Source organism: Schistocerca serialis, chromosome 6, assembly GCF_023864345.2.
Source record: "Schistocerca serialis cubense isolate TAMUIC-IGC-003099 chromosome 6, iqSchSeri2.2, whole genome shotgun sequence".
NCBI classification, from domain to species: domain Eukaryota; kingdom Metazoa; phylum Arthropoda; class Insecta; order Orthoptera; family Acrididae; genus Schistocerca; species Schistocerca serialis.
The window spans coordinates 304,252,477-304,277,553 of record NC_064643.1 but is presented as its reverse complement, the minus strand read 5'-3'; the positions used below and the strand labels follow the sequence as shown (position 1 = coordinate 304,277,553).

The following is a 25,077-nucleotide window of genomic DNA, read 5'->3' as shown; positions in this document are numbered from 1 at the left end:
TAACGGAGGGGTTTCACATTCTGACAGACATCTATGAGAAGCAGCGGAAGTATATGCATGTCCCTGTATTCCACTTGATAATATTGGGCTAGTGGCATTCCTCTTAACCAATATAAGCTGAAAACAATGAAAATTAAATATTTTCTTTACTTTATACCAATGATTATCCATGGCCTTCATAGAGAAACTCATACATAACAAGGACTATTTTCAATTCTGTATTCACATATTTTGAGGGCTCTTGGTGTCAATGGAAGTTGAGAAGCTGGCGGCAGCGAAAGTTTACAGAAACCAACAAAATCTAATACAAGCAGGCAGTCTTTTTGTCAGAAAGTCTAACTTTGTTCATATCTGAAACAATGGGGTAGAATACAATCTAAAAACAATAGCTTTCAAATTATCACTTATATTTGACAGTCTATCAAAATTTTTCAGAATACAAGCTAGCAATCTCATTTGTATTAGGTTTTCGTGTAACTGCTCTCTTGTAGCTCATCCACTGTTCCATTAACGACATTAAACTGTCGAGATTCTAACTTCTGAACCAGGCAAACCAAAACAGTTTGGAGTAGTTCATATAATACACTAATTTATTAGCACAATGTTTTAGTAGCGCCTGTTAGATATTTCTTCTTTACTGCCCTTACGCTTTCACGCATCGGAATATCGGTTACATATTAGAGACGTTAGCGCTGAATTGTATCATTTACTGTAGAAAAACCGTGATGTGTGTGGCATAAATCAGGAAATGTGAAACAAATCCATGGTATTTTACAACACACTAGTCTCTACAGACGCAGCTGCCCATAAAACAGCCATATTTTGTGATTACATGTCTCCTTAGGATTGGGAATTTATGTCGACGGTAATTAACCTCAAGTATAATGTTTTGATCACGACAATCTAAAAACCATTCTTATCACTACCACTGTTAATTCGATGCAGAAGGCATTGTTATAAGTCTCCAAGAAGTATCCTAACCATAAAGAAATTACCTTCCACAGTAAACATATCGCCGCGAATGGAATGAAATGAACCAACTAAAGTGCGCTCCTCAAGGCTGACATTAAATTTCTGTACAACGCAAGGCTTGTAAATGCTACTTTCGGGCATATTTATTATTACACACGCACACACACCGTACGCCGGTGAAACGGCTATCGTAAACAAGTGGGAATTTACTGTGATCTGGGTTAGAGCTTACCTTATCCGTTGACATTTCTCCCCTCTTTACTCTGTCTAGCATATTGTCAACAAGTTTTGCAACTTGCTGCACATTTTCATTCATTTCCTTCAATAACTGAAATGCCTGCGGCAAATCCTGGGGTACGATGTCATCTGTTGCCTAAACATGAAAATGTTTCAATTGTATTAAAACACCAGTTACACAAGCCTTCTCCTTCAAGATAATATAACTGGGCGAAATAATCCAAGCATGCACACGTATTTTTCCAAGCACTATAATGTACACACGTCATTTTGTTGTTTATTTCATGTTAAAAAACCTGCCATTTTACTAACATGGCAGAAACACTACTAAAAAATTATGGCATTCCTCTCATTCAGGAAACAAATCAGGTGTTCAGAAACTTCAAACTGAAGTAGTTTATTAAAACCCATACCTGAACCATGTTTGTAAACTAACGAGTCGATCAAAATTACATGACAATGACAAATACAGCCTTAATCTCCCGCACGTGGGAACAGATTCTACCAAGTGTGTTTTTTACATTAGTCAAAAGAAATTCCCTTTTTTAAAAAAATGTTAGTGGACAGTGGTTCACATACGGAAAAACATAAATACATTTATTTACTTTTTAACCATTGGAAAGTGAAGGTAAGAACAGTAAATTTTCTTTTACAGCATTCAACTGACTTCCAAAACAAATACAAAGATTGTATCATGACATGCATATGCTCTCAGCTGCGCAACGCGGTTTTTTTAAATCAGCAAACACATGCGTACAACCGATTAAGAAGGCCAAGACGTTTTTTGTTGCGACAGACTCATTTCACATTCGATGTACTTCGTGAACGAGATAAACTTTTTTTCCTTTTTCTTCAGGATATGGTAACTTGCATGCTTCAAAACTTTTATAGCATCATCAGTAAAATTTTGTTTTATTACCTTTCCGTTCTTGCCAGGTGGATATGTAGGAAGCTCTGAAAGAATGCTCGAAGTACTTGTTTCATCTACCAATCATGTTAATGTTCTGATGACCGTCTTCACCACATATCTCTTCTGATGTAACGTTAAAATAAGAAATAACATTCTTCAGATTTTTTGTTTCTTTCTTTCTTGTATGGAATTCTTGGGCACAGTGGAAGGAAATTTTACATGAATTTGAGATTATTTTTTGTGCACTCCATCTTCACAAACTGCTACTCAACGTACACAGCCGATCACATAGACCCAAGAGAACACCACGAGTCTAACTGTGAACTGACAGCGCACCCACAACAGAAAACGTATCAAGGTTTTGTGCCATAATTTCGATGAGGGAATGGGTACAGGCGTAAGTGCCAGAACAAAGTAATTCTCAGAATATTAGCGCCGATGTTGCAGTGACATGTCGCAGGAACTTACAACTTGGACCACACATCATCGACTACATGTACTGGGCAAAGGTCTACACAAAAAATTCCTCAGGGTGAAAGTAGCTCAAGGGTTAGAATATAGTGACAATATCAGTCAACATTTCTTTTATGTGTACTATTTCTCTACGAAGTCTCCATCACGTTCTATGGCCTTACGCCAGCGCTGTTTGAGAACATTTATTCCCAGCCTGTTAAAACTCTTGGCCTGTGCCCCTGGCCTCGTTCTCACTGCACAAATTATGCTCTGATCATCTCCGAAGTGAGTCCCATTAGAGAATGATTGAGTGGGCTGGACAGATGGAAGTCTGAGGGCACCAGGTTTGAACTGTAGTAATATTGAGGCAATGATATCCAACTTAATTTGGTAATGTGTTCTTGGGTTTTAAAACTTGTCCATGGTTGTGTGTTGTGGTGTTGAAGCAAGAATTATTTTGGATTCTTCTCAAATCAAACAAGTTGGAAATGCTTCTTGAGTTTGTTCAGATTCTTCACCTATGCCTCTTAATTAATAGTTGACCATTTTGGCAGCACATACACAGTAAAGGCACCTCACTACACTAAAAGAATGTCATCATGAATTTGCCAGCTGAGGGAACTGCCTTGAATTTATCCTTTTTTGGTGACTGCTGGTGATGTCACTCCAGTAATTGCCTGTTTGTTTCTGGGTCGAAGTCATGCACCCAGCTTTCGTTACATGTAACATTCCATGACAGAAAGACCTCTCCATTGCCCTCAAAATGCCTTGGCAGTTGAGATGAAATGACTTCTCTTTGAATCTCGTAGTCTTTTGCGAGCATTCATGGAAAAGAGTAAATTACGAAGAAACTTGTGATGCACAGGTTTGTACAAATAAAGACATCTGCATAATTCATCAAGTTGAGAGCAGTGACTGTGACAAGACATCCTGGGTGAGGCTGATTGTAAAGCTTAGTTTCTACACTTTCTAACTCTTTAACTCACTTTACACATCGCCTAACAGTACCCTGTAAAAGCAACAATACCAGTCATTGCACACAAACATTTATGGATGTTCATCATGATTTCGTTTTCCTCAACCAAGAATTTAATTTCTGGACGTTTCTTGTAATGACTGACATACATAGACGCCATTTTGATTGCTCACTGCAGATACGAATTAATCGAAACTTTGCACATGTGCAGAAGAAATATCAAATCTGAAGCACCTGGCAGGAAATTTTCATATCCTATAAATAGATGGGATCATTATTTACTGAACACCCTAATACAAATGATGGTTTGATAAATGTGACTGTTTACTTACCATAGTTCATATATTAGCATAATGTTACCTCATGTGACTCTTCTGTTTATTAGCTGTAATTCCAGTTAAATAATACGTGTATGATAAAATTGTCTTGTTGGACATACAGCTTGAAGTCAGCACTCCGAATCTGTGGTGTGTTGAAATGATAGTCGCTCCAAGTAGTTTCTATTGTTAGTGTGTAGTTGACAATTCAAACTCTGTCTCAAAATATTATATTACCTGTAATGGTACCTGATGTACCATATGTCTATAAAGCAATTACCATGGTGTAGAGGGGGAGGATATTCATATCTCACAATACCTTAGGGAACATTTCTACTGTCTACTATCTGAACAGATTAATGTTTGTGAGCGAACTGGGAGATGTTCATTCTGTAATCAAAAATGAAAACTATTACTGATGTATAAAAGATGTCGAGGGTTGTATTGTCTGATAATATAACATACAATTTTGTTGCCATACAGCAATTTTCCGAAAAGTAATAAGGTAAATGTAACAATAATGTCTAGAAGGACATATTTGTAATGGGAATTTGGAGCTGCTGTGGTAGGCCAGACAAAACGTAGGCAAAAAAGACTCAATTAGCAAAGAATGATGTAGTTCTGATTTTTTGATATGTTATTAGGATCAGTTACAGTAAGGTAATCCACATATGCAGCTTAGAAAAATGTGTGCTTCCTAAGTAACACATGAGAAACTGCAAAATTTTTGGTCTTTTTCAGTTGTTGCTTTATTACTCATAAACAATGCATTTTAATATATTAATCGCTATTGCGATTTCTAATGTTCACTAAATATGCAACATTTTAAGTCCAAGTGCAACTCTGTAATTTCTGAGAATATCAACCATTTTTTACCAAAAAATTTAAGTTTTGCTCTTGTTTCTGGACGAGTATCGTCATACCCGTTCACCCTGCGAGAAACTTCAGGAGAATTGAGGTTGTAGAAAATTTTATTGACTTTCATTTAAGCAGAAAATTAAGTCTCCAGACCTAGCAGTTCTCTTGAAGTAGTACAATAATAAAATGTCAGATAAGTGAATTATTTGAAGAAATGAGCCTAAACACATCTAATAAGAAATTGTGGGCCTTCAACAAAAGTAAAATGCATAGCATGGTGTTTCAAGGATGTATTGTATGTTTACATGAATTACGCATGTTATAAAAACTGATAAGTTTTGTGGACTCACACAAGTTTGAACAAATAAAGTAAATCTTCGCTTCTTTATAATGTTGCAATGCTGCCCTGTCTGCCGCAACAAAAGGTTCATTATTAAAGTTCTGTTGCCCATTCCCTGCATCTTCAACTTTTAGTGGCATTCAGTTCTCAGCGCTGTAAGTTCCTCAGCGAGTTTTGTAAAATATCGAGGGCGTCAGGTGTTTGTTTTCTTCGCTGAAGAGCACTGGAGGGAGATCATGTAACAGTGGTGAAAAATGTGAAGTGACCTAACAAATGAGATCAAAAATATCCGGACATCTGGCTGAAAATGAATTAAAAGTTCGTGGCGACCTCCATCGGTAATGCTGGAATTCAGTATGATGTTGGCCCACCCTTAGCCTTGATGACAACTTCTACTTTCAAAGGCATGCGTTCAATCAGGTGCTGGAAGGTTTCTTGGGGAATGGCAGCCATTGTTTACGGAGTGCTGCACTGAGAAGAGGTATCGATGTCGGTCGGTGAGGCCTGGCAGGAAGTCGGCGTTCCAAAGGTGTTCTATAGGATTCAGGTCAGGACTCGGTGCAGACCAGTCCACTAGAGGGATGTTATTGTCATGTAACCACTCCGCCACAGGCCGTGCATTATGACCAGGTGCTCGATCGTGTTGAAATAGCAATTGCCATCCCCGAATTGCTCTTCAACAGTGCTTAAAATATCAATGTAGGCCTGTGCTGTGACAGTGTCAAGCAAAACAATAAGGGGTGCAACCCCCTCCGCAAAAATCACGACCACATCAAAACATCAACGCCTCCGAATTTTACTGTTGGCACTACACAGGCTGGCAGATGACGTTCACCAGGTATCCGTCATACCCACACCCTGCCATCGTATCTCCACATTGTGCACCGTGATTCGTCACTCCACACAACGTTTTTCCACTGTTCAATCGTCCAATGCTTACGCTCCTTACACCAAGCGAAGCGTCATTTGACATTTACCGACGTGATGTGTGTGTGAGCAGCCGCTAGACCATGAAATCCAAGTTTTCTCACATCCCGCCTAACTCTCATAGTCCTTGCTGTGGATCCTGATGCAGTTTGAAATTCCTGTGTGATGGTCTCGACAGATGTCTGCCTATTACACATTACGACCCTCATCAACTGTCAGTGGTCTCTAGTAGTCAACAGACAAGGTCGGCCTGTACGCTTTTGTGCTGTACGTGTCCCTTTACGTTCCCATTTCACTATCACATCGCAGACAGTGGACCTAGGGATGTTTAGGAGTGTGGAAATCTCGCGTACAGACTTATGACACAAGTGACACCCAATCACCTGACAGCGTTCGAAGTCCGTGAGTTCTGCAGAGCGACCCATTCTGCTCACTCACGATGTCTAATGACTACTGAGGTCTCTGATAGGGAGTACCTGGCAGTAGGTGTCAGCACAATGCACCTAATATGGAAAACGTATGTTTTTGGTGGTGTCCGGTTACTTTTGATCACATAGTGTACTTTCGCTAATTGAACAGAGTGTGCAGCATGGCCTTAAGAAGAGTCAACAAGCGTTAGATGAAGTTATTGTGCATGATGCGTGCAGGAAGAGGTACTGAAAGTAACGTTGCGGCGACTGTACGTCGTGGAGGCAATACAGCTCCTGAACTGTCGTCTTCAGTGTTATCAAGAGGATCCATGGACCCCCGAAAAATTTGTTTCCTCTGTGGAGATAATATCACTGAGGAATTTATCGAGCACTAAAAGAAACTGCCTCAATAACGAAGGAATAATGAGTAATGTGCACCAAGTGCACTCATTGGGTGCAAAGGAAACGATTCTTGAAGTGCCAAATCGTCGATGCGACGAATGAGGACAGCAGATTATAGATCGTCTAGCGTTTGTAACTAATCTCGTCACAGCTGACAACAAAACAAAATTGTGGAGTGATTTTCAAAAGAGTCTGCAGCTCATGGTATCGCGGTCACGTTTTCGCTTCCCGAGCACATGGTCCCTGTTCGAGTCTGGGCGGGATCAGGGATTTTCACCTGCCCCGAGATGACTGGGTGTTTGTGTTGTCCCCTTTCATCATCATGCATGCAAGTGGCAGAATTGGACCGAGAAAGGGTTGGGCATTTGTACGGGCGCTGATATACACGCAGTTGAGCGCCCCACAATCCAAACATCATCATCATTTTCAAAAGAACAGGTACCTGACTAACCTAGAGTAGAAAACAGATAATATCAAATTTCAACGAATTTCACGTACAATGTCCCCTTAAGGAGATGGTGGCTGTGTTATTTTAAAATAACCTTTTTTTACAATACAATCATAACTGGTTTTGGCCCACAATGGCCATCTCCATATGCTATGTGTGGCATTTGAAACAAATGATCATGTGTGGACAAAATTCAACAGTGAACGTTTGTTGACCAAATGACTTATGCAGCATCTGAAGATGGCCATTATGGGATGAAAGCAGTTATGATCATGTAATACAAATAAGTGATTGTGTTAAAAATAAACCAAACATTAGAGATATATTGTTCACTCACCTGCAGTGTGTTGCACAACCACATCACATATTTTGAGTCAGGATATGTACTTACTTGAAGCAAGACAAGTATCCACTGAGACAGGGTCTGCTAATAAACACTCCCAAACATAGACTGACTGGTCCACCAACCTGTTCATCAAAACTCTCCTCTTTGTGGGTGATGGGTTCATGTTCGGGTCTGACGGTTCCACTAACGTGCCTCCATATGAACAGTGATTCACTGATCTTGCAAAACAGAAACGTTTACATTATCATGAAGGTTCACAATTACTCATGTTATTAATTATTTTCAAGTTATTATATGTCAGTCTTGATGTGAACTACATCGATCTGCAAATAAATTCTCCCCACCCTCGCTAATTCCAATGTGAAACAAATGAAATAAATCTAAAAAAGTGTATGCTTGGATCAAACAGTTTTTTACACTTGTGAAGATATACAGAGGAAAGGAAATGAGTTGTGATACGACAAATGAGCTACAAGTTTCTGAAAGCAGCACTAATGTAAGTTTACACATGATGAAATATGATTGACTTTTACTCTAACTTGTATGTGTATTCCTTTGAATATATATATATATATATATATATATATATATATATATATATATATATATATATATATATATATAATGCTTACAAGACTATTCTGAGTGAACTATGAAGCTTATACATTAATACTTATTTCTATAAAATACAATTTTGGAAAATATTACATAACACTGAAGTTCAGTAAATGTCATTAAGAGTAAACGCAATTTAAACCTTTTCAAGATGATGAAATAGTTATTAAAAATACGAATACATGATTTTCCTAATGATGGTTTTGATGTGGAAAATGTTACCATGTAATAGATATGAAATTCAGATTAAATGGAAAATTCTAATATAAGTTTATCCACTATACTACACAGTACTTACTACTGGATAAATTGACAAAACACCAGAATTGTATGTAGTTAGTACTACGTTTCATGATTAATTAATTTTGTAAACTTTATTTCCAAATACCCATATGAATCCCCATTGCTAGAACAAATAATCTAGTTGTTAAGAATGTACATATGATACCATTTGTCTTATGTCAGTATTAGTAGATAGTAAGTTTGTCTGAGACTACAGATTTTAATTGTATGCTACTCAAACTTGTAAGGTTTTATTCATGCAGAGATCACGTAAAAAATCATTATAAATTATCTACAGCTGTGTTTTGACTGAAGGAGAAGTAAGATGCCTACTGATGACACATTGAGCACTAATGATTCTATGGAGAAGAGAAAGGACATGGAGAAAACACATTTGTAAAATGAAGTAATATTTAACAACTTAGGTAAAGACAATGAGTATACATTTGTTTAAACTGTTCTTTGCTTTATATGCTTGTGTTATATACTTGGTTGATAATACTCCCCACCAACTAGACACAAGCAGATGTAGATGTCTAAATCAGAGTATAATATGCTCTTGCTCTGGTGCATGCATACTACAGCAAAGTTTGGCCCATAGTTCTTATGTGTGTGCGTGGCGAAGGGGTTAGGGTCTAAAATAACAAAATGGGTCGACACTTATGGACGAGTGTGATATAGACCATATTGCAGTACAGGATACTATTTTGTGATGAATATGTAAAGCTATGTAACTAAATGTGCACTTGTTTTAATTACATTAGTTGACAGAATTAATTAAATTGAGGTTCCTAGAACATAACAATGATGAAATATAGTAAAATTATGATGAAATATAGTTTCTATTCGAAAACATTATAACAAATACAAACAATTGTTAGAACTTGTATTAACAAAATTCTTACAGAGAAACGTATTTGTAAACTTAGTTAAGTTATGTGTAAAGATCCAGGATTCATGTTAGTATCAAAATCAAACCTGCATTTAAGGAGCTATAAGCTTCTCTGAATCAAACATTATTGTGGAAAGGTAATGCATATATTTTGGAAATGATAAGTGAGTTATTTTAGCATGTTTATTGTTCTGAAAATATCTTAAAAAATTGTAAATTCAAGTTCTGCACCTCCTTTTAGAAACCTAATCAACTTTTAACTTAAAACTTCACAATTACTGTTTTTAACCATGAATGTATATTTATTCCGATTATTGTAAGGTATATATGGACCAATGCAGCAGACCTGGTATAGTCTGAGCGAGTGAGACCCCACTCTGACTATCCAGTTATGTCACAAGGTGCTTCTACATGGTATTTCGTAATGTTGTACTGATCCTCCCATGGTGCATGTTTTAAATCAGTAGCTACACAGTGTGCTGATACCATGGGCAGCATTTATTTTTAGATAAACAGCTCAACATTGCTGGAATATACAGAAGATGTTTGGTCTCTTCCAAAACACAATATTACAGAATAAATTAAATTAACGAAGTAGCATAAGGCTTAAGGCAGGTTTCCTATATCTATTACAAATATAGAATTGAATGCCTATTCATCTGTATGTGTGCTCACCTAGTACCTCCTGCTAAACATATGGATATATTCCAATAGGATTTTGAATACAATATTTTGCAATTATACTGTACAATTTAAGGCTTACACATATGTGGTTTTCCTGCTAAGGGGTAGAAGTTTTCTTTGCAGGGGGTGTGTTGAAACGTAACAATTTTAGCTATGTGAAAACTGTTCAGAAGTAATGGGGAATTTGTAAAGGTGACGTATTTTATTAGTCCGATTCGCACGACATTTTTGTCGTTGTGTTGGTAAACATGTCTGAAAAGAATCTATATAAGGTTAGGCATCTTGGATATTTAGTCTGTTGTTAGCAGTATCGCCGATTAGACGTAAAATGCCGCCTTTGGTGGGTCCAGTATGAGTAAAACAAGGGTTTGCAACTCGTATAAACGATTTGAAGAAGGTGAAGATGAAGAAATGGGTCATAATAGGACATGAAACATGAGTTCACGTTGAAACTAAGGTTCAGTGGTCCCATTGGTACCATTCTGTATCGCCAAGACCGATAAATGTTTGACAAGAGCGGTCAAATGCCAGTTTTGTGCTTCTCACAGTGTTCTTCCATTTTAACTGTATAGTGCACGATGACTTTTTACCAGAGGTGAAACGATCTGTATGTGTGGGACTTGGTCAGATAGGGAAATGAGCGGAAAGTGGGGCATCCGGTTGTTTCAGGAGAAAAACTTAAAAAGTGGAGATTTTATGTCTCCAATAGACAATGCCTATGGGGTACAGCAAACTCAAACTCGTTACAGCAATGGAAGGTTGCCACAGTTAAACTAAGGAGTGAACTCGCCACTCTCTCACTTTAATAACGTTCTCAGTCAGATTAACATTCATATATTTTACGCCATGATCTTGGTGTTCTCGAATACCTCATTTGCTATGTGTGGTTTATGCCTTTTTCTACATTGGGAAATTGTGGGCAGTATGTCCTTATAACCGCCTGTGTAGTCTGTAGAGAACTTGTACCTGAGGGGCCGTAGTGGAAGTGATGGAGAACATGAAGAGAGATGAATAGGGAGCCATGTGCTGAATGCAGCGACCTGGCGGTGTGTGTGATTTTGGCTAGCAGCACTCAGTGGATCTTACCTGTAGAAGGACTTCTGGCAAAGCTCTTTCCTCCTTCCGGTTAGGGTCGGACAAAAGGGCGTCAGTTCATAAAACATTTTACCTGGGCCAGGCGACAGTCCGTCGCAAAGGTGGCTGGGTGGCTGAAAGTGGGTGGAGGAAGCCATTTAAGAATGACTGCTGTAAAGTGAGCTTTTGTGCAGACAGTGGGGATGTCATAAAACTCTGTGCATTCTCATGTCTGAAGCTGTGACAATACAGACAGAGCTTCTCGTGTATGTGTTTAGTGGAGGCAGGACTGTAACCCCCCCCCCCCCCCCCCCCATGACAGGAAGTCTCTTAGCGAGCGGCAAAAACATATATTTCATGACTACAAGACTATCTGGGAAGCTTCACAGCTTTATTTCAGAAACTCGAAATGGTTGACCCAGAAAGATTAGATCACTCCATAAATGCTCCTGTGCATCTTGAGAACAATACCTCCCTAGTCTAAAATCTTCTTCTTACAGGCAAGACAGATTTTCAGTTACTGATTGGCTCCTCTCAGGATATGCAAAGTAGAGGCTTGCTCCCCCAGCGTGTGAACCCTGGTGCTGTGTCTGGATTGGCTACCAGGCCAACAGAACAGTCAAGAGAGGGGATTCAATGAGTGGAGGCTAATTTGATTGGTATGTGCAATGCGGAGTCGGTTTCGTTCTTGTAATTCGGCTCCCTTACCGATGCTTGGTGGAAAGCGGTTGCGATTCTTTGCCTTCATCATGTTCTGGTTCTCCCCTGGTGGAAAGCTCCAGGTCTTTCCCTAGTGCATAAGACTTGTGGTCTGTATCTTGTGGTGGACTCTGAGTCAATGTCAGTTTCCAACTGTACTGACAGTGGAACTGCGTATCATCTCCGATATATTGTGTGTCACGAGGGTGAAGTTATTCACCCTGAATTGGTAGTCTGACGATTGACAATTCCAGCACGCATTGTCGTGCCTATGAGTCAAATGGGTTTGCCCATATCAGTGAACGGAAGCAACTCACACTGAAATATGCCAGGACTTCAGGGTTCTGATAGGGAAGTTTCCTGAGTTCTGATAATGAGAACGCCAGGCCGCATAGTTTGCGTATTTTCCTGGATGCGTCACCACATACAGCTGCCACAGTGCACTGCTCCTCGCCCACCGCACACTGTTTCACGCCGCTGCCTAATCAAGGTGAAAGGGTAAATCATCGCTACAAAGGCATAGGGCTGTTAAATGATATTCACAGCTCCCTGTTCTCGGGTGAACCAGTGTTTGTGGTATACCCAATCGTAGTTATTTCATTTGAATAGAGTTGTGCCTCACAGTGGAATCACGTGAACAATGTCAGATTGCATTGTAAAAGGGATTAATTAGGGGAGAATTAGTATAGCTTCCACCCCAATGTATGCTTTGCTTATCAAACACCGTACTGAGCCGTGGTAAAATTTCCTCTTTTGAAGAGCGCGCCGCAGCACGTAGTGTAAAGCAGTCGCCCTTCGTTTCTGGCGGTGACGCCACTGTGGCAATCGCAGTTTGGTGTCTCCCTCTGGTGTGAAAGGGGAAAGGTAGTCTGTTAACGTGCATTTAAGTGGCGCTATGAACTCGACAGTCGGTCAGTCAGTCGGAGGCAGTTGGCCAGCCAGGGCAGTGTGTCAGTCTGGGCGAGTCTGGTCAGTTGGTCAGCCAAGTTAGTCTGGGTCTGTCTCTCGTCTGCACTGGTGAGGCGGTTAGTGTCCGTCGGTCGTCCAGAGTGCTAGTATGTGTTAGGACGCCAGTCTGCTCGAGTTTGCTCAGGCAACGGGCATTGGCGGTTGGATCGATCGGTTGGTGAGTCGCGCACTGGGACACAAGATGACTTGTCCGCCTGGAGCGTCGGCGCATGTGAGGTCGCCACGTGAATCCAGTGGGCGCGCCGTATAGCGAGGTGTAGTGGCTTCGCGGTCAACACGAGAGCAACAGGAGTTAACCCACGACATTGGTCTGGCCCGGGCGAGCTGCGACGCCGTGAGGCGGGAGATCGGCGAGCCTTCCTGCGTCCGTTGAAGTGGCTGGCAGCGGTCGGTTCGGGAGAGCGTGTTGGGGGTGCTGCGCCAGGTCTTTGCCAGAAATCGCAGTTATTAGAAGTTAAGTGTTTTGTGATATGTTGTTTCAGTTACTTGTTAAATTCTACTTGTGTTCTTGGTCAGTGTCTCGTCCCCAGCTTGCTCGTCTGTCTCTCGTCCACATTGGTTAGGCAGTTAGTGGCTGTCTGTCTGTCTGTCGGTCTGCCGTACGTTAATAGCTGCCTCTGTCATGCTTGTCGGATTCGGTGTTAACGAATTTATAGAATTAAGGTAAAGGCCGAATTCCTGAAATATGTTTTTATCTTGCCTATCATCTTGCGAGACGGTATATGTGTAATGTAGAGCATGTTGTACATTTTATGTAAGTCTTAATTTCATGGGTTTTATTTAAATAGTCATTTTTATAAAGTTGCCACCCTTCCACCGTAATAGCCCTTGTAAAAACAAATTGCACTTTTGGTGGCAAATAATTTCTTAGTGTGAGTGTTTGTATCATTTCCATCCCTGTTACAGGGTGCATAGTTAATGCGTTTGTGTGAGTTGTTAAAATTTTTAGTTTAAAGTAATCTGGTGTGTTGCAGATTTGCACCAATGTAGTTTTTCAGAGGTCGTTGTGGGCGGTCGTGACTATGGCCATGTTATTGTAACTTGATATTTAGAGGGTGCTTTCTGATTCTAATTTTAAATGTTTTGAAAAGGCTTTTAGGAATAAAATTTACATTTGTTAAAGGTCATTTTATTTTCCATCAGTTACTTCCTGGCAACTATTTCCACGCTCACCTAGTGTGATTCAAATGGCTCTGAGCACTATGGGACTTAACATCTATGGTCATCAGTCCCCTAGAACTTAGAACTACTTAAACCTAAATAAGCTAAGGACATCACACAACATCCAGTCATCACGAGGCAGAGAAAATCCCTGACCCCACCGGGAATCGAAACCAGGAACCCGGGCATGGGAAGCGAGAGTGTTACCGCATGACTACAAGCTGCGGACACCTAGTGTGATTAAATGTGTTAATGTTCTTGGTGAATCGCTAGTAAATAAAGTAAATTCTTTAAGAAAAGATTTTGAAAGTAAAAATTCATGGTTCACGTACCTTAATCGTATTTGTGTTTGTCATTTTTGTGTAAGATTTGTCAGCTGGTTCTCCAGAAACTTGTAGTTGTATTGTATTGTATGTTAACCGGGGACCTAGAAACGATGGAGAGGCTCCATCCCCGCCGCAGCTGCGGTGGTCCATAACCCCACGACGAATACCGCAGTCCACTTCACTCCTCCACTGCCCCACACCGAACCCAAGGTTAGTGTGCGGTTCGGCCCCCGGTGGACCCCCAGGGAATGTCTCACACGAGATGTCTGCGTGGTAAAGTAATGGTGGTGTACGCATATGTGGAGAACTTGTTTGAGCAGCAATCGCTGACATGGTGTAACTGAGGCGGAATAAGGGGAACCAGCCCACATTCGCCGAGGCAGATGGAAAACTGCCTAAAAACCGTCCACAGACTGGCCGGTTCACCGGACCTTGACACAAATCCGCTGGGTGGATTTGTGCTGCGGACCAGGCACTTCCCACCCAGAAAGCCGTGTGTTAGACCACACGGCCAGCAGGGTGGGCAAGTTGTAGTTACTAAAGGTTTAATAAAACTTGTCATTATTTTGTGAATTTAAATAGGCGTTTTCATTCATACTCCATCTACTAGTCACTGTTTTTATTTTACGGTGGTGGTAATAGGTACACCAGCAATTTAAGGTTCAATCTTATTCATTTAGTTAATTTGATTATTAGTTTGAGTTCTGAAAGTGATTACAGGAATATGTCAACAAAAGTGCCATGAGTAAATTCACTAATTCTTATATAAAATTAAGATAAAATTTTTCTTTATGAAGATAATCAGGTTTAGCTTTACTCAGACATATACTTATGATTAAAGTAAGTGACGCCTTGCGAAACTGGGAGGCACTGAACTCCCAAAGGGAAGAAATAGTGGACACGTATCGTCATGGACTGAGCTGGCAGGCAAGAGAGAGCCCCAAATAACGACGCTGTCTCACCAACCCGCCTGGTGCGCTTCATGTGACTGGTCCAAGTACTCCCATTGGCGGGCAGAGGGTGCTTCAATGGGCGTCCCTCCATGAGCGCTATCGAAACATAGCGTCCCTTGTCAGTGGTACTACTGTGGGATGATGTTCATGTGGACTGAGCGTGGGTGTTATGCAAATAATTTGTATAACGCAGGCCCAGCTACAGCCACAGTAGCACCAAAGAGGCTTTACCATACAGATAATATGAAAGAAAATCAGAAATGAAAAATTCGAAAAAAATGCAAAACCATATTTCGTCTGAATAAAACTGATCATCATTCACAAATCAATAAGGAGTACTACTTACAAGCTCAATGCCGTCTGCGTGACGTAATACAGAAAAGTCAGGATTTGTGGTGGAAAAATTCATGGTTTTTGCACCATGATGACACACCTGGTTACTCTTCCTTGCGTGTTCCTGAGTTTTCGGCCAAAAGCGATACTATAGCGATGCCCTTGCCTCCATATTCGTCCCCTGTGACTTTTTGTACCAGAAATAAAGAAAACCTTAGAGGCTAGTCTTTTACGAACATAGATGAAATTCAAAATTCATCGTTGAGAGAACTAAAAGCTATTCCAAAGATACAGTTCTAGAAGTGTGTAGGGAATTGGAAAAAGCGCTGGAATAAATGTAAAGTATATAATGGGAAAGATTTTGGTGAGAATAACATTGATAAAGACTAATAAATAAACCCAGTATTGGGTACAATGTTTACCACTGTTGCTTCCACTGCCATTATCCCTGCTGGCATTAACGCTATAACCGTGCCAACGTTTTCTGATAGTGATGTTGTTTGTTGTCCACCCAAGTATTGTCGATGTAAGGTAACTCATCGTCTTGCACTCTTAATTTCCTTACTTGTATCAAGTATTTGCATCGCCAGTCAATTACATCAGTTCTCTCTCTCAGTTCTCTCTCTCTTAATGACAAATTCAATTTCACGCAGTGTCTTGTGCAAAATATCTTTCTGCTAAGGAAAACTGATTATTTGTTCTACTGCAGTAAGTAATTTGCTTAATGTTGGCACTATTTTTTATTTTTGTGAAAGTTCTTCACCGTTTGCCGAATTACCGATTTTGGAAATCCGTTTAAAATGATGTATTTTTTCCCAAATTTCTTGAGGCTCTTTCTTGACGATTCTAGTAAACTACATGATTTAGTTTTGCATTCCTTTTCGATGTGGAAAGGCTGATATTTGTATAAAAGTAGCCCTTCGATTGGAACTGGTAATATTAGCCCTTTGTTCTTATTGTACCAACAGCTTAATGCAAGCCGTAATTACATTAGAGATGACCAAGCGCTCTTTACTTGGAAAATACCTCATCTTCATATGGTGCTCATTATCTTGCAATATAGTACTCTCATCCATTACTTCTGAGTAACTAAGTGTATCATAGAATACATTAAATAAAATCGCTAATGGTGATAGCTAAAATCACATGAATAAAATCAACATAAATCATCTCTCGTTTCCCTACACTGCTGGACAGGAAACGTACAACCGATTTTGGTTGTGCCTGTACCGCAGCCGTTGTGTTCTTCGGTAAAGGTGAACTTCCTCAACCAAAACAGCTGCATGCTCATGTGTTTACAGACAGACTATATGGCCAGTATTGTCTCAAAATTTGTTGGATTAATGTTATGTTTTCTTTGCAGTGCAAATGAACAAGTAATTACATTTTCGTTTCAGCCACGTCATTTAGTGGTTTTGATCAACCTGACAAGTCGATCCTTACGTTATGTGGAGCCCAAGACTTTCAAACAGGTGGAGGAATTTGTAGCGAAGAGATTCACAATCAAATTACAATCATAAAGAAACAGCAAGTATACTGTCTTGGTAGCCATGGAAGGTGATTACATTATAATTGGTTGGAGTAGCTTGAATAAGACAAATGTGTTTTATCCCATACTTTTGTAGGGCAGAACTTAGCTTCTAACCAGCATACTGCCCACTACTACAACTAACAATTGCCCTACAACCACAACCTGAGTAAGGAAGATACACGGATGTTACTATGCCAGACTCTGAAACTGCTAGTTATCCTGTCTAGTACTGTTCACTATACACACAAATACAACAATTAGTTCCATCAGATTCAATAACTGTGGTGAAAAAATTCGGTTTGTCATTATTGTAGAATAATAGTTATCTAGATCTAGCCACTTCATAGATTAAGAAATGCTCCATGGATTATCACTATTCCTGTAATTGTTTTGAGCAACATAGCAACAGTAGTGGAACAATGGGGGTGTCACCCCACGCTCCAGTGTTGCCAGATGTATCCAAGAAGTCGGCGATGATGCCATCCAAGATGGTGAATTTTGCCAGGATGTTTGAATTTTGGCCCAAAGATAGGTCAATTGGGCTACCTCCACTAACCTGACGCCCTCCTCTCCCCTCAACCAGAAAATGGCGGGAAGTTCAAATTACATTACCACAACACAACACACCTCTACTAACCTAAGAAAATGGCGGGAAAATAGGTCATGTGGGCTACCTCCACTAACCTAAGTCATCTGACCGCCACCTGTTCCTAGGGATTGGCGGGAAATTTGAATTTTGGAGGGAAGATAGGTCAATTGGGCTATCTCTACTAATCTAAGAAAATGGCGGGAAAGAAAGGTAACTTGGACTACCTTCACTAATCTAAGTAGTCCGCCACCTCATGCTAGGAAATGGTAGGAAGAGGACTCAACCTGTGCTGGAATTAAGTCTTTATTTTGCATGCACTATTTATTTAAAAAATTAGAGGCAGTACCACCATCAAGTGTAGTCGCCATGAGGTATGGAGTCCAACTGATCCAATACACAGTACTGCCACCAGAGGCACTGTTGTCCATTCTGTGATGTAATACAAGATGGCGGGGGGAAATGGTGAGAAACAGTGTGGTCGCCATAGGGTCCGAAGTACCACTGACCTAGTACACAGTACCGCTACCAGAGGGTGCTGTCGTCCGTTCCGTGATGTAACACAAGATGCCTGTCTGGAGGGGAAAATGACCCAGCTTGTGCTGGGCTGCTTGAGAGAGGAAGTTGTGTACATTATTTATTTTGGAACAATTTATTTAGCGATCGATTTTAGATAGTGTATTTATTACACTGACACAAAACACATGCTATGACATGCTTGGGGTCACACCACACAGCCTACAGACCTGTAAACTACTCGTAAATTACTGAAATAAAGCTCTGCAGACATGCAAAGAACTCCTAAATTACTGAAATAATTTCAATACACAGCACACAGACATGCAAACTCCTCCTAAATAATACAGTACACTGATGTGGAGAAACGACATCAACTTGTAAACTGTCCAAACAACGCCTACAGACCTGCTCACAAAATAATGCAAACCTCTCTTTGTAAGACACAGTGATAGCACTTGAAAGAAAAACTTATGAGATATGTCTACCCATCGTTGATTTATGGTCAGTATTATTTCGTATCGCGAGTGATAAATTATTGATGACGTATTACACTTAGTAGTAGCGGGTACATGATAGGTTCACCTTGAGCATCAGGCTTATACAGTATGTGTTTGTGTTCCGACATGTACAAAGAAAATGGCTATGTCCATTCGTAAGGAAGGTATGGATTTGACATCGAGTACTGTGATAGCAAAGGGAAGAGTATGTCAGGTCATAAGAATGGTACTGATATTTCTATTTACAGAGCCATAGGGTGTCAACAGGGTGTATTTCCGATACTTCGCTCATTGTCGAATGTCGTTCAACTGAGACCGTGATTGTAACATTTAGTTGTAAGTACAGGGATAAAATATATATGTGACAGATTTCTTAGGATGATGACTCTACCTGTGTGTGCTTGACGTGCAACGCCAGTGACCTGTGCGGGGATGATGCACATTTCCCTTTAACGGTAGGAGCTGTCTGAATGGAGAGGCCTGTTGGAGTGTAGGAATGTAAATGACTTAACCGTGTTGTCCTCTACACGACCGAATAGAGAACTAATACTTAGTATGTGTTGGATAGCTTTCGTGATCGTGTGGCAACTTCAGAAGATTGAATATGGAGGTGTGTTTGTGCTCAATCATTATTCCCTCCCACGAAAATTGTTCAGTTGGCTGCTTCTGCACATTTCGCTGCTTTATTTAGTGGAGAGAAGATCGATTGTGTTGCGTGCATCTAGCATTTGGAAGACACGTTTGCCAGTTCTCTAAACATGAGAAACACCTCAGTTGAACTTGTAAATTATAGGGATGATTTGGAATGTGATGCATCACCAACATCGGTATTCACGAGTGGGAATATCAGTTTTCTCTACTTTTTTTTCGAGTTTCCGCCTAAATGTCTTAGCAGACGTGATAAGTCAGTGGTTTATTGTGTGCCCTACCTAGCTAAAGTTTCGGGTTTATAGAGAAATAATTTCCAGTCTATATCTTCGGAATTATGTTGCACAAGCGATCGGTAGGATACTGCCGTATGTTTGATATCGAGAAGTACTGCGAAAATGGTATAATATTATGGCAAAACATGCTAAAATGCATGTGTTCTTGTAATCCCAGAGTGTGGAGATGGGTGTAGAAAAAGCAAGCAGGTCCGGACCAGAAACAATAACGCGGTTGTGACGAGGGGGAACGAGCCGAAATTTGTAGAACAGTTCTGAGAGTGACTTTGGTCTGCTGAGGGCGCCCCGGCCACCTGTCGGGAGTGGATGACTGACGAGGGAAATATCCAGTTCTGCGAGGAGCGTATACAGTGCTGTCTGTCATCGCGGTATATGTACGAACAGTATAAAAGGGCTGATTTTGTATGGTGCGGGATACAAATTGCATGTTTACTACATCGACGTGGTACACGTTGATATATTTCTGGGTTGAGGATTTGTTTTGCCCTCAAATATTCAAGCTCCTGTCCTCAGTGGGAGAGCAGTGTAATTGAGTAAGAGTCTGTTCGTATTTGACGATTTGTAGGCCACTTTGCAGGCTTTAATTGTCGGTGCAATATGGTGATCTGTACAAAATACAGTCATAATGCTCTATTCATGCACAAGACATTCTTTGTGCTGGGACATAGGAGCGTCTACAAACTGATTCGAACAAGATGTAGGCAAGGTTTGTACAGAAAGTTCTGAGAAAGCAAGTGTTCAGAGACAAGTTGAAGCAGGCCATCCATCTCTGGCGGGGATGCCGTCACTCATCCGCCACTGTGGCATTAGGATATCTCCAGAGCTGTAGCTGTAGGATACCGAAAATTCCACTCTTTTTTTTTCTCTTCTGTAAGACAGTGCTTCGAATTCTGTTTGTGTAATTGTTCTGATTTCCCCCTGTCTATGCTTAGAGAGTGCTAACTTTCCAAACAACAAGAATGCTTTTATTGTTAACGGTATATTCGCGAGCATGCACAGGATTTTAGTGGTGATAACTTTTAACGTTCCTGAGACGTATTTTGACAGCAGGATGAACATTTAGTGTGATGCGTCAGCCACACTAGGTACGTGTGCACGGCTAGATGCAGCTCACATGTCCTGTTCGGATCGCTAGGAACATTGCACCCTGTGCTATTCTGTGACGTCAGTATCTGCAGGTATTGCGTCAGTGATGGCCAACAAAAGTGCTACCCACAGGCATCTCACATGTGGGACTGGCGTGAGCGCGCCTTGGAGCTCTGTGACGTCAGTATAACACTTGAAGGCAGCAGTGGCGTGAGAGTGATGGTTCGTGCTGGCTTGCATCTGGCAGTGACTCGCGGCAGCGCTCAGGCATGCGCGCCCTTGGGGCGTCTGCGCTCTGCAAGTTGGTCTTCGCTCTCATCTGGTCATGTCAGCAATGGTGTCTAGGTGATTTCATATTTCGAGAGGAATTTCTCGGGTGTCAAGTATGAAAGGGATGCTGCCGTCTCATGCTTGAGGGACCCGAATGGACACCTATATGTGTCTTGGCAGCTGACGGCCATTACACTTCTGGGAGCGTGTGCAGTAGCCTCATTTGCGGTCCAGTGGACAGGGGGTCGGCAGGCGGTGCCTGCACACGTTGTTTGGGTGTCTGTGACCAGGTCTGTGGGCTGTGCTATGCGTTATTTAGACAGAGTACGAATAGATTTCGTGTCTGCACATCAGTGTGCTGCATCGTTTATGAGGAGTTTGCATGTCTGTGTGCTGTGTACTGAAATTATTTCGGTAATTTAGGAGTTGTTTGCGTGTCTGCAGAGCATTATTTAAGTTATTTATGAGTAGTTTACAGGTCTGTAGGCTGTGTGGTGTGATCCCAAGCATGTCAGAACGTGTGTTTTGTATCAGTGTAATAAATATACTATCTAAATTCCATCGCTAAATAAATTGTTCCAAAATAAATAAAGTACACTCCTTCCTCTCTTGAGCAGCCCTGCACAGGCTGAGTCATTTTGCCCTCCAGACATTCATCTTGGGTTACATCACAGAATGGACGGCAGTCCCCACTGGTGGCAGTGCTGTGTACTAGGTCAATTGGACTCCATACCACATGGCGACCACACTTGATGGTGGTACTGCCTCTAATTGTTTAAATAAATAGTGCATGAAAAATAAAGACTTAATTCCAGAACAGGTTGAGTCGTCTTCCCGTCATTTCCTAGGATGAGATGGCTATTGGTTGACTAAAGTGAAGGTAGTCTGACTGCCCTTTCTTTCCCGCCATTTTCTTAGGTTAGTAGAGATAGCACAATTGACATATCTTCCCTCCAAAATTCAAATTTACCACCAATTCCTAGGAAGAGGTGGCAGTCAGGTGACTTAGGTTAGTGGAGGTAGCCCAAGTGAACTATTTTCCCGCCATTTTCTTAGGTTATTAGAAGTGTGTTGCATTGTGGTGATGTAATTTCAACTTCCCATCATTTTCTGGGGGATGGGAGGGGAGGGGGATCAGATTATTGGAGGTAGCCCAATTGACCTATCTTACCACCAAAGTCCAAACTTCTTGGCAAAATCCGCCATCTTGGATGACGTCATGTGCTGTTGCCAAGTCTGCAGGGCGCCTTCTTAGATGACGTCATCGCCGCCATCTTGGATACATCTGGCAACAATGGAGAGTGGGGTGGCACCCCCCCCCCCCCCCCTTGTTCCACTACTAGCACCAATTAATGTATTTAATATGCCTGTGATAACATTAGCTCCCTCTATTTACATCTAAGTCTTAATGTACTTATTTTATTTACAGCTACCTTTCCCTAGGAAACTATAGAAATCCATCCCAAAAATTTTAACTACTTGGAGAGAGTAGAAATGACTTACCCTGTAATCATAAACATATAATAGTTGTACTGATATAGGTTTTCATCGTTTGTCGCATCGTTTCACAGCAAAAGTTAGGGCTACATTGGAGTGACACTCAGGAACCTGGTAACATACTAACAAATATGGCTCTCGTAATGGTTGGTTGTAGTGATACTCCTGATGTTACTGTCACTATGACTACAAGAACAGCCTTCTTATCTCCTAACACTAAATTGGAAGAGGAGAGACCTTGCGTGGCCGGCCGGAGTGGCCGTGCGGTCTAGGCGCTACAGTCTGGAACCGCGTGACCGCTACGGTCACAGGTTCGAATCCTGCCTCAGGCATGGATGTGTGTGATGTCCTTAGGTTAGTTAGGTTTAAGTAGTTCTAAGTTCTAGGGGACTGATGACCACAGCAGTTAAGTCCCATAGTGCTCAGAGCCATTTGAACCATTTTGAAGACCTTGCATGAGGGAAAACTTTGGCCTCATCAGTTGATCAACAGTCATAGGCATCGCTTAATTCACTATATGGGCCACAACAAGTTGGTGTTCCCATAGTTCGTTTCGAATTCCCCTATTACTTAATTATACCTTGGACTAACACCCAGAGTTTCTCACCTAAGTCAAATAATCCTAGTAGCATGCTATCATAAAGCTATACCCCAGCGTTGCTAATACTATATTACCACACCTTTTAATTCATCCTACCATGTGCCACCTCTCAGTTTGGGCTCATGAATCTCTAGATCTCATGAATCTCTAGATTTAAAGTCCATTGCCATAACACCTTATCCACAGTCACCGACTATGAAAGCTTCCAGTATCATATTTCATCAACTAAACTTCCGAAGTCCTCTTTTTAAATATAGTTTTATATATAACTTAGTCCAATTAATATCCATATCTGAAGTGTTCCCTGGAGCAGTTACAATGTCCTTTTGGACATCCCTTTACTTCAAATTTTGATAATTTTATTATACGACAGGTAGACTTCTGATGAAAGGCTGTAAGCCTTGTATACTATGCTTGCCTTTCCCTTCCCAGTGCCGGGTCAGCTAACACTGCCATTATCAGACGAGGTATTCTAATAATTACAAAGGTCCTTCGTATAGGGGAAAGGACTTACTTATTAGTTTATCACTTTTCACGCTTTTCTTTGATTCTTAACTAAGAGAACGAAACTTACCTCTCAAAATATTGGAGCTCCCTTTTCCCATCTCTTTCTTCTTCTTACTCCTTCCTTAATTAATGTTTCTTTAATATTTGCTCCCAGCATGAGCGCATCATCATCATCATCTGCTGTCCATTTTATCTGTTTATTCCGCTTCAATTTGCTTCCCTTCTACTTCTATCACTGAAATACACATTACAGAACATGACAATTCATTCATGGCCTGCTCAAAATCTCTTGCAAAATCTATTCAGTTAGAATGATGATTTGCACAATAAGTTCTACATTACCTACCTAGTTCTCACTTAATTCTTTCAATCACATTTGCTTGTGGTAGTATTTTGAAATCAATACGTGGTTCACACCTGTCCCCAAAAATTCCTGGAACCACTTAACAGTGAATTGAGCACCACTGTCTGACAATAAATCCTTAAGTTTAGCTAGATTCTCAAAGTGATCATCTCTTAGTTTGGAAATTATACTTAGTGTAGTTGCAAGTATCAAAGGATGCAATGTCACTACCTTAGACCAACATTCTAAGACAATGAAGATGTACACCAAACCTCTCCTCCATCTAGGCAGAGGGCCAAAAAAGTCCATGATCACCAAATCCCACAAAGCCACAGGAATAATAGGATAAAGTAAGATATTCATCTTCATTGTCTGAATCTTGACAAACTAAGCACGACTTCCTTAACATGTCATGACAACTTCCTAAAATAATAGTGCTTTCTTATATACAGCGTGCATTTCTTTGGTCCAAAATGCTCATAACCCAGATGTGAATACCAAGATAATAACATAATATGTTAATTTGGAATGCATGACTACCATCTATTTGTTTTGTTACTCTTGTGAAAAAGTAGGTCCTTGTATACACTCCAGTTTATGTTAATTTCGTATGGGCTTTGCTAAGTATGGCTGAATGTGTCTCTTTAACATACAACTCCAACACTTGTGCTAAACCTAATTTATGATTAGATCTGCTGCTCTTTCATACTTATTTACCTTTACAACTAAATTGCAAAAGTATTCTAACTTTGGATATTCAGACTACTATCCCAGTGGTAGTCTGGAAATGGCACCTGGTACCAAACTGTCTACACCTTTGACATACTGCAGTATGAAATTAAATTCTTTTAGGAACAAGGTCCACCATGTGAGTCTGCTGTTTAAAAGTCTACCTTCCTACAACAGAGTTAATGCGCTATGGTCACTATGTACTATTGTTTTATATCCAGCTAAAAGGTAAAAAAAAATGTAAAAAGACCACATCACAGCTAATTTCTCTCTTGGCTGGTCAAAATTCTGGTTGCAAAACCTATTGTGCAATTCTGAATATCCAAATATGTATAATTCTCTTGACCATAACCTGAAGTTTTCGTTACTAAGTGGAATGGTCA

The 25,077-nt window shown here is 40.6% G+C and overlaps 1 protein-coding gene across 1 annotated transcript in view; it reads right to left on the bottom strand.

Moving 5' to 3' along the window:
- LOC126484230 (neuroguidin-A) overlaps positions 1–1,731 on the bottom strand; it is a 69,927-nt gene extending 68,196 nt beyond the window's left edge. Inside the window, exons 1-2 of the mRNA XM_050107645.1 lie at positions 1,623–1,731; positions 1,205–1,345 (exon numbers count right to left, since the gene is read on the bottom strand). Of these exons, the coding sequence (XP_049963602.1) occupies positions 1,205–1,345; positions 1,623–1,631 (150 nt within the window). The 5' untranslated portion in view covers positions 1,632–1,731. The remainder of the gene's footprint in view (positions 1–1,204; positions 1,346–1,622) is intronic.
- Between the last annotated feature and the right edge of the window lie 23,346 nt (positions 1,732–25,077).